This window comes from Chiloscyllium punctatum, chromosome 45 (genome assembly GCF_047496795.1).
Source record: "Chiloscyllium punctatum isolate Juve2018m chromosome 45, sChiPun1.3, whole genome shotgun sequence".
In the NCBI taxonomy this organism is placed as follows: Eukaryota; Metazoa; Chordata; class Chondrichthyes; order Orectolobiformes; family Hemiscylliidae; genus Chiloscyllium; species Chiloscyllium punctatum.
Genome location: NC_092783.1, coordinates 54696981 through 54707086, shown reverse-complemented (window position 1 = coordinate 54707086; position 10106 = coordinate 54696981). Strand labels below are relative to the sequence as shown.

At 43.1% G+C, this 10106-nt stretch overlaps 1 protein-coding gene across 1 annotated transcript in view; it reads left to right on the top strand.

Moving 5' to 3' along the window:
* The first annotated feature begins 2054 nt into the window (after window positions 1-2054).
* The window catches only part of ren (renin), a 44823-nt gene continuing 36771 nt past the window's right edge, over window positions 2055-10106 (top strand). The window contains exon 1 of the mRNA XM_072563177.1: window positions 2055-2130. Within this exon, the coding sequence (XP_072419278.1) occupies window positions 2075-2130 (56 nt within the window). The 5' untranslated portion in view covers window positions 2055-2074. The remainder of the gene's footprint in view (window positions 2131-10106) is intronic.

The window sequence follows — 10106 nt, the reverse complement described above, 5'->3', positions numbered from 1 at the left end:
GATACTCTTTGGAGGATCAGTGTGGACTTGTAGAGCTGAAGGGCCTGTTTCCACACTGTAGGGATTTTATTTTATCACCAAACTCCTCCACTTTAATAAAACCACAAAATGTTTTGATAAAGGAAATGGAGAGAATTTGTTTATATTGGTCAGGAACTGAACAACTGAAGGATACAAATTGAAGATTGCAGTTGAAAAAACTTGGGGTGGGGGAGAATGAGTTATTTTACATTTCCAGTCTAAAAGGACAGTGGAAGCAGATTCATTAGTAACTTTCAAATGGAAATTGGAAGAATACTTCAAAGAGAAATGTTAGCAGAGAGAAAGCAGGGGAATGCCACTAAATTGGAATGGTCTTTCAAAGAGTTGGCTTCAATACAAAAGACCAAATGGTCATCTTCTGGTCTGTACATGTTTCAATGTAGTACTAATTATTTATAATGCTGTTCAAATAACATCAGATTCTGTGGGTGTCTTCAATGGTGGGGGGATGTATCACTTTGAAGCAAAGTTATAATCACCTAATAACACAAAGTGCAGGAAAAGGTCATCAAACACTCCTATGATTCCCCTCAGCTGATGTGGAAACCAAAATCCTGGTTTCCACTTCTTCAGTTTTTAAGTTTCACAGCAGGGAATCCATCCACTGGCTAAATAAATGGGGGGAACCTCACATTGATTATTTCTGGGAGACTTGGCACAATTTTCTGGCAAGCAGGTGTTTATCTTAACACTGCCAGTGTGGTGTAAAGGCTTTAGGAACCTGGAGCACCCTTGTGATGATGTCTCAGAGCTGCTGTTCATTGAGCTTAAATAGCACAGAGTGGATGGAATTAGTTAGGTCAATAGAAAATGGAAGAGATAGAATTTGGATTAAAGTCTTTTAATGATATAACAGTGCATTTAGAGGCTGATATATCTCAAATTACCGTGTATAGTAGTATTTAGTATTAACAGTAAATAAACATAGGTAGAAAGAAGACTCAGCCTGAAGACAGTTCTTGATGTTCCTTCTCCTTTACAAAATTATCTTAAACCGAAACTCTCGGAGATGTGGACATATAACCCCACAGTATTTCATTTGGGCTATTATGAAGGATCGATGATGGAACCCTGGAGAGTGGTAAGAATAGCTGAGTGGAGATATGAGGGAGGCCTCATTATTGCAGACCTGACTTTACCAGTTACCCCATGAGCTCAAGCTTTCTGAGCCATCCTATTACTTAGAATGATGTCAAATAGCTTTTTCTGAAGATATTGGCTGTCTCACCAGACCCACAAACACCACAAAGCTTTCATTTAATGCTGTTAATGTAGACAAATATCCCCAGATGCTGCATAAGTGCATAACCAGACAAAAAGGTCATGAAAATAAAGAAGATGGTTTCCCTAAATGATAGATGCCACAATCTAACCTGACCCTATCTTTTCTATGAATTATTATGCTAAGTCCCACTGATGTCTCAATCACTTTCCTCAGAAAGACATAACGTTCATAATATTAAATCGAAGATCCTTTCTTTGGGAAGAATGCCTTACGGCATTAATTCTTTACAATTTATTGATGTGTTATTTGATTCCAGTGAGCTTTGAAAGAGATCAGTGAGAAAATCTGCAATATCTTCAACCAATTCTATCAACACCCATGTTGTGGAGTGGCTAGATTTTAAAGTATTGAGGGCTTTTGATGGGGTGAACAAGGACAGATTTGGATAACTCTCAGCCTCCAGAAGGGTTGAAAGCAAATTGAATCAACGTGACCACTCTGCCTGGATTTTTCCTTTCACAATGGTCTCCCACGGAATCCCTGTGCAGTATTTTGGAATAAAATCTCCACAAACTAAGCGAGTCGGGTTACTGTGTACATAGAGTTTAATTCCATTCTCTCATGTCCAAACAGTTTGACAAGGGCAGAGCAGTAGGCAGAGGAGATGAGCATTAGCCAATGAGAAGGTGGATGGTGAAGCTGTAGGCGATGCCAACTGACTATAAAACTCGCAAGAGATAGAAACTTTACCCAGTTGTAAGATTGGCAAGTCAGCGAAGCAGGAAGACTGAAGCTTTGAGCACCAGTATGAAGTGGCTGTTGGTTCTTTGGAGTCTCTGTGCCTTAGCGGGTGCTTTAAAAAGGTAAGAAATTTTGCTGTATCCTTATTAATGGGAATTTTAACTCACTGTTTTCAGCAGTAAAAATCAGCCAGCTGAACAAATAATAAACACAAATTTAAATTGATTGCTGATGCCATTATTGTAGCTCTTTAACACTGTCACTGTTTTATGGATGATTTATTAAAATCTTTAAAAATGTTATTAAAAACTTCCACGTGATTACAAATTCTGCCAATGATTTGTCAAATTTATTTTATTTTAATGGCCATGCTGAGGATTAATTGAGGTGAAGCTGACATTCGGCACTATTTTATTGTTGGTGCTGGGAAGGCTGGTCCATGTGATACAAGAATCTCCATTGCCCATAACATTTGTGAATTTCCTCAGAATTCAGTAAGTAAAGGTTAGCGTGGGAAATCAAAACCACACAATTTTTCTTTTGCTGCTAGTATAATCCTTGCACAATATAATCCTTACATCTACTCCCTAGTGTATTTTGAATCTCGGTGCAGGAGCAGAGTTCAGGAAATCTCATTAATGCAAATTTTCATACTCCATCTGTGTTCCCAGTGAATGGGTCAAATCAATAATTGCAAGCACAAGGAAGGATGTGTAGGCTATGTTGAGTGAGCACGAGTCTAAGATTAGACCAGCCGTCTGGTAGAGAGAAACACTGGTGTGGAATTGGTGTTTGGTGGGTCTATGATTAAACACGTAACAGGGGAGGTTGTATGGGATGTTACAAAAGAGAAATAAGGGGATGATCAGTGCTATTTTGTGACAGAACCTTGACTGAAAGCTAAATGGAGAATGACCACATCAATAGAGAATGAAAGGATATCAGAGAGGGGTACAGAGAATAAATACCCTTATACACTTAAAATTTGACAGCCCTTTGGCCTATATTGGTCATCAAGCTCCCATCTAGTCTCATCCCATTTCCCAGCACTCGGCCTGCAGCCTTGTATGTTGTAGCATTTCAAGAGTTTTTCTAAACACGGAGGAACCACGATTATCCAAATGAGATGAGCGGGCACTATTTTGTTCAGATAATTGATTATTCAATTAATTGATTCAATGCCTCTCCTTTTGGGCTCGGAGTTTTCTGAAGTTTACTTTTTCCTCTCTCTGCCTGCATTGTTCCTCTCTCTGTCTCAGGGTTTGTTTCTGAGTAGACACACACTTGTGCGTTAGAGACCTGCAGCATTGCTGAAGCCTCTCCCCACCCCAATCAGTTCAATGGGACTGACACAGTGAGCACTGGCTAAGGCTGCTCCCCGTTCAGGAGACAAGGCAGCAGCAACTGTGCGCGGGCCCCCGCCTGAGTGCCCCGTCCGTCCCCGCTCCCATCCAGCCTCACCCCAAACCCTGTCTGTCCTGCCCCCTGTCTGCCCCCAATACCATCCACCCCACCCCTCCATCCGACCCTCAAACCCTGTCCGTCCCTGCCCACATCCACCCCACCCCCATGAGGCCCCATTCATCTACACCTACTGTCCGTGCACACACACACACACACACACACACACACACACACACAGCCCCACACATACGCACACACAACACAGCCCACACATACACACACACACACACACACACAGCCCCACACATACACACACACATACATACACACATGCACACACACACACACACACACACAGCCCCACACATACGCACACACAACACAGCCCACACATACACACACACACACAGCCCCACACATACACACACACATACATACACATGCACACACATACACACACACAGTCCCACACATACATACACACACAGCCACACACATAGAGCCCCACACATACACACACGCACACACACACAGCCCCACACATACACACACAGAGCCCCACACAAACACACACGCACACGCACACACACAGCACCACACATACACACACACAGCCACACACACAACATTTTACTGAAACATTTTGACATGTTCCACCTCTGCCCTGTACAGGACAATGTTGGAGAGATTATCTGAGGATGGGGAGTTCAGGGTACACTGCTTTGTAGAACTCCAGGGAAAGTGTGGGGAGAGAGAGAGAGAGAGGGTGGGCGGTCAGTCATTTGGAGTTGGTGCCTGGGCTCCCATCGATGTTCAGGACTGTTCTCAGCAACATTTCAGTAAGCCAAGTTCCTTTTTAATCATTGTAAACAAAAGACCCGAACAGTGGTGAAACACGTCTTTGATGTAATATTTCTACCAGGACCTTGAGATCTTCTTCGGATAATCTGAAATTTGGATAATTAAGGTTCCTCTGTAGTTCTTAAATGTCATAGTAGTTCTTGCAGTCTATGATACTTTCAAGCAGTGATTTCCAAATACCCATCAGCCTCTACATAAACATATTCTTCCTTAAATCCCCTCTAAACTTTCAGACGATTACTTTAAAACAGCATCCCCTAGTTATTGACTACCCTCCCTCCCTTCCCCCCTGACCAACTACAGGAAAAAGCTCCTTCCTATCGACCCTGTCTGTATCCCTCATCATTTTGTACACACCAACAACAACCCCACCCCCACCTTCCCCCACTCTGAAGAAAACACTCTCCACCTGTCTAGTCTCCCTTGGCAACTGAAACACTACATCCCAGGTAAATAATGGCCATAACTTTTCAATAGCATATTTTGAAAAAACTCACTTCGCATAAGCTTTATGTTGTCACTAGACTATCTAAAAGAAAGCTAAGATGTTCAAACTGGAAACTTAAAAAGATGGGCCAGGATATCTCAAAGTGAGGCAAGTGTGGCTGATGCTAGTTACTTCCTATAGAATCATTCCCTCTCCCCCAAGTTTCTGAACCAGTTTAATCCTCAAAAGAAGACAATTACTGTGCTGGGGCACAGCGCCAGGTGCACTGCCCATACCTCAACACTGAACCTTCATGTCTACCTTTCATGTGTCATCACTATGCCATTGAGTCATGAACTTGTTAATCAGATAATACTCATTCCAGTCTCTGAACCTATTAAATGCTGTGTCAAGTTCTGGTCGTCCTGTTTTCGGAAGGATATTATTAAGCTGGAAAAGGTTTTGAAGAGATTTACCAGGATGTTGCCAGGTTTGAAAGGTTTGAATTCTCAAGAAAGGCTGGGTAGGCTGAGGCTTCTTTCACTGGAGCGTAGGAGGTTGAGAGGCAATGATAGAAGTTTATAAAATAATGAGAAGTATAAACAGAGTTAGTAGTAGTTGGTTTTTCCCGAGGCAAGAATATTTCAAGACTCGGGGGCAGATTTTTAAGGTGATTGGGGAGAGATTTAAAAATTACATGAAGGGCAATTTTTTTACACAGAGAGTGGTTTACGTGTGAATTGAACTTCCGGAGGAAGTGGTGGATGTGGAGACAATTACAACATTTAAAAGACATTTGGATAAGAACATGAATGGAAAAGGTTTGGGGGAAATGGGCCAGGAGGAGGCAGGTGGGACTTGTTTAGTTTGGGATTATATTCGGCATGGACTGGTTGGACCGAAGGGTTTGTTTCCGTGCTGTATGACTCTATGACTCTTTTTTAATCTATAGTCATTTCCCAGGATATGGTTTTGCTGTACGTTTTTTGAAACAGAGTTGAAGGGATTACATTTGGAGAAACCTTCGTTCTTCATCAAAGTTTTCTTTTAATGAAGAATGCTTTTTACCAAAAGGTTGTTCTTGAGTAAGTGAAAGCTAACTCTTTGGTCAGGGGAGGGTATCATGTTTGAACCTGATGCTGTTGAACTGCACAGACATTATGAGCTGTGCATCTATTAAGCAGCAGGAGTCCGAATTAGCCTGCGGGAATTAAGGTCAAATTGTGCCCCCAACCAATTCAGCTTTAGACTGGAGTTCAAGTCTTGAAGCAGCGTGGTCAGTATGAGTGCATTGAGTTTAATGTTTGGAACTGGTCTTTAGTGGTGAATGAATTTGAAAATACTTGTGTAAGTATCATTGCCTCAGTAATTGTGTTAATGGTCCTGTTTGCAAATCTCCATCAGAAACTCTCCCCCTCCTACGTTCCCCCTTCCCAGCCAGAAACACGGGCATTTCTCCAGCACCTACTCACCGGCTGGCTTGGGTGCGTGGGAGAGTTTGGAGAAGCTTTCCCTGTTGTTGGCTATTTTCAGAACATTGTTGTATAAACACAGGGATCTACAAGTCCTGTTTTAGTTCTTGTCTAATAGTTAATTTTACCATCTGGCTGACGATGCTATTGACCCTATCACTTGATTCATATTTCCCTGATGACATAATGGAGAAAGCTTTTACCAGAAGGAAACTCGACAGAAAGCCAAGCTGTTTGTCCTCTGTTACCATTGACAACTTCAATATAAACCCTCTATATTTCCTCATCTCCCCTCCCCCAGCCTTATCCCAGATCCAACCCTCCAACTTCGCACTCCCCTCTTGAATGTTCCTACCTGTCTATCTTCCTTCCCACCTATCTGCTCCACCCTCCATTCTGACCTATCACCATCATCTACCTATCGCCTTCCAAGCTACCTTCCCTCCAGCCCCGCCCCCTCCCATTTATCTCTCAGCTCTCTAGGGCCTCCCCCACATTCCTGAAGAAGAGCTGTCCTACTCCTCGGATACTGCCTGAGCGGCTGTGCTTTTCCAGCTCCACACTTTTCGACTCTGACTCTCCAGCATCTGCAGTCCTCACTTTCTCCCAAACCTCTCTCTATGATGGAGACACCCTCATCTGTTGGTGTTGTCATGTTCCCAGGGTCGCTCTGTCTAAACCTTCTAAGGAAAGAACATCGCAACAAATATAATTGAATCCACACAGTGTAGAAGCAGACCATTCAGCCCACCAAGAGCTTTCGAAGAGCTTCCCATCTAGATGCACTCACCCCACCCTATCCCTGTAACCTTGCATTTTCCATGGCTAATCCACTTAACCTGCACGTCCCTGGGCAGAAGGGGCCAATTTAGCATGGCCAATTCACCTGGCCTGCACATCTTTGGACTGTGGGAGGAAACCGGAGCACCCGGAGGAAACCCACGCAGACACAGGGAGAATGTGCAAACTCCACACAGACAGTCACCTGAGGGTGGAATTGAACCCAGGTCCCTGGAGCTGTGAGGCAGCAGTGCTAACCACTGAGCCATCGTGCTGCCTAATTGGACAAGAATAGACTATTCGGCTCCTCAAGCATGCTCCCACAAGGTGGCTGAAAGAGAACGTGCTTTTCTCTGCAACAGACCAGACTTTGCAGTTACGCTACACCTTTCCCAATCACATAACATCCTACAGCATATTATAGAGGATAAAGGGCATATGAACTGCTATGTCACAGTTGTAATGTAGGGAGTACAGCACTAAATCTGAGTGCATAAAGATCCCACAAGCAGCAAGAAGGTAAATGACCAGATAATTGGTTTCTGCTTGTGTTGCTGATTAAGGGCTAACTATTGTCCCGTGCACCAATGATAACTCCCCTTACAACAGGATCTTTCACACCCACCTGAGCGAGCAGGTGAACATCTCATGCACTCAGTAGTGCTGTGCTCCTTCTGAGCCATGTGTTCAACAACGAAGTGAGACTCGGAATACGAGTGAGTGGAAGACAGCTGCCAATGATCCAAAGCTGACCATGGTAGCTATTCAATCCATAATGGAGCCTGATGGTCTTGTGAACACCAATTTGTAAACCTGTACCAAGCTGCGATAGTCTTTGAGAAGGGTGTGTGCTGTTTAGTTAATAGAAACAATTGAGACAGGATAATTGAGAAGTGATTGAGATGACTCAGTAAGGTTCAAACATATAATCTCGAGAGCCCTCAGTATCCCCTATCACCAGTATCCTTACATACAAATGCAGAAGGACACCACTTGGACTGGACAACACATCCATCCTAGGACAAGCCAAACAGAGATGCGCACAAGAATTCCTAGAAGCATGGCATTCCAACCGGAACTCTATCAACAAACACATTAAGTTAGACCCCATCTACCACCCCCTGAGAAAAAGAACAGGAAATGGTATCGCCAATACAGGAAATGACATCCAAGGAAACTTAAACATAGAAATAGAAAGTGGGACATAACACCAGCACTTCACTGAAGGCTTACTGATGATGTTGTCTGGTATGATGACGAAACATTTAAAAACGAACCTTCCAACTCAGCAAGCAAACTTATATCCAGCAGAGTATATCTTTATCACTTGAGTACAAATCAATTTATTGTTACTTACCTTTTCTATTCATTCATTGGATGTATTTGTCACTGGTAAGGCCAGCATTCATATCCCACCTTTAATAACTTGGTAAGGTGTTGGCAAACTACCTTATTGTACACAATTAAACAGTGTGTTCAGCCAATTCAGAGGGTGACTATGAATCAAGCACATGAATTCTGCGCGTCTGGAGTCACATGCAGGTCATGCTAGGTAGAGCTGGCAGAATTGCTTCACTAAAAGGCAAGAATGAATCAAATGGTTTTTGTTTGAAAATCCACGAGTTTAATGTCCACTATTGCCAATACTAACTTTTTATTCAAGATTTTGTTTACTAACTTAATTTAACCTCCTCAGCTAGAGTGGTTGGAAGTAAACTAGTGTCTATTTGGTATTACTAGGGACATAGCGGAATCACACAGAGGCCCTGTGACAGAGTGAGTATCGTCCCTGCCTCTGAACCTGAAGCTCCAGGTTTGGGTCCCACTCCAGGACTTGATCCCAGCTGAAGAAGGTTGACCTATCTCAGACAGACTGAGTGTCCAGCACACATCAATGGCAGGTAGTCAGACTGGGAGAGATTCCACCTTATGGGAACCCTAAGACCAGAGTCCATGGGATCCAATGAAGTTTGGCAAATTGGGTCCACAATTAAATGAGTGGCAGGAAGCAGAGGGTGATGGTTGAGGGAGTTATTCCGGTTGAAGGTCTGAATCCTGTAGTGTTCCACAGAGGTCAGTGTTGAGGCCCTTGCTGTTTGTGGTTTATATTAATGATTTAGACCTGAATATAGGAGGGTGGATCAGTAAATTGGCAGATGTTTCAAAAAGTTGCAGGGTGGTAAATAGTGAGGATAGTCTTACGTTACAGAAGGGTACAGTTGTTCAGATGGAGTGATCAGTGATAAATGGAATTCAATCCAGATAAATGTGCGGTGATGTACTTGGGCAGGACAAATAAGGCAAGTGAATACATGATGAACAATAGGATCCTGGGAAGCACTGAGGGTCAGAGGGACCTTGGTGTACATGTTCAATGAACCCTTAAGCTATCAGGACAGGTGGATAAAGCAGTAAAGAAAGCATGTGGTATAATTGCCTTTATGAAGGCATAAAGTTTAAGAGCAGGGAGGCTATGCTATGATTATATTAAATGCTGGTTAGGTCACACCAACATGAATGTTTTATGCAGTTCTGGAATCCAGAGGGATAGGATAGTACTGGAGAGGGTACAGAGGTGATTCACCAGAGGACATTACCTGGATTGAAGAGTTTCAGTTCTGAAGAAGATTGGATAGACTGGGATTGTTTTCCATGGTGCAGAGGAGATCGGACATGAGTGAGACATAGAAAATTATGAGGGCAGAGCTAGGATAGACAGGAAGATCCCATTGATGGAGGGATCAATGACCAGGAGACACAGATTTAAGGTATGGGGCAGAAGGTTTAAAGGAGATGTGAGGAAAAACATTTTCACTCAGAGGGTGGTGGGAATCTGGAACTCACTGCCTGTAAGGATGGTTGAAGCAGAAACCTTCACAACACTTAAATATTTTGAAGTGCACTTGTGATGCCAAGGCATACAAGGCCATGGGCCAAGTGCTGGAAAATGGGTTTGGAATAGGTAAGTGGTTGTTTTTGACTGTCACAGACTCAATTGGCCAAAGCAGTTTTTTCTGTGCTGTAAGCGTCTATATTTCTATGACTCTATGACTCTCTGTTCAGCCCTGCAATAGAAAGAAATTTGGAATTGCTCCTCTATCACCACTGTCCATAGCTCCAGGCCACAATGTAGATGTAAGAAAGCCCATTGGCA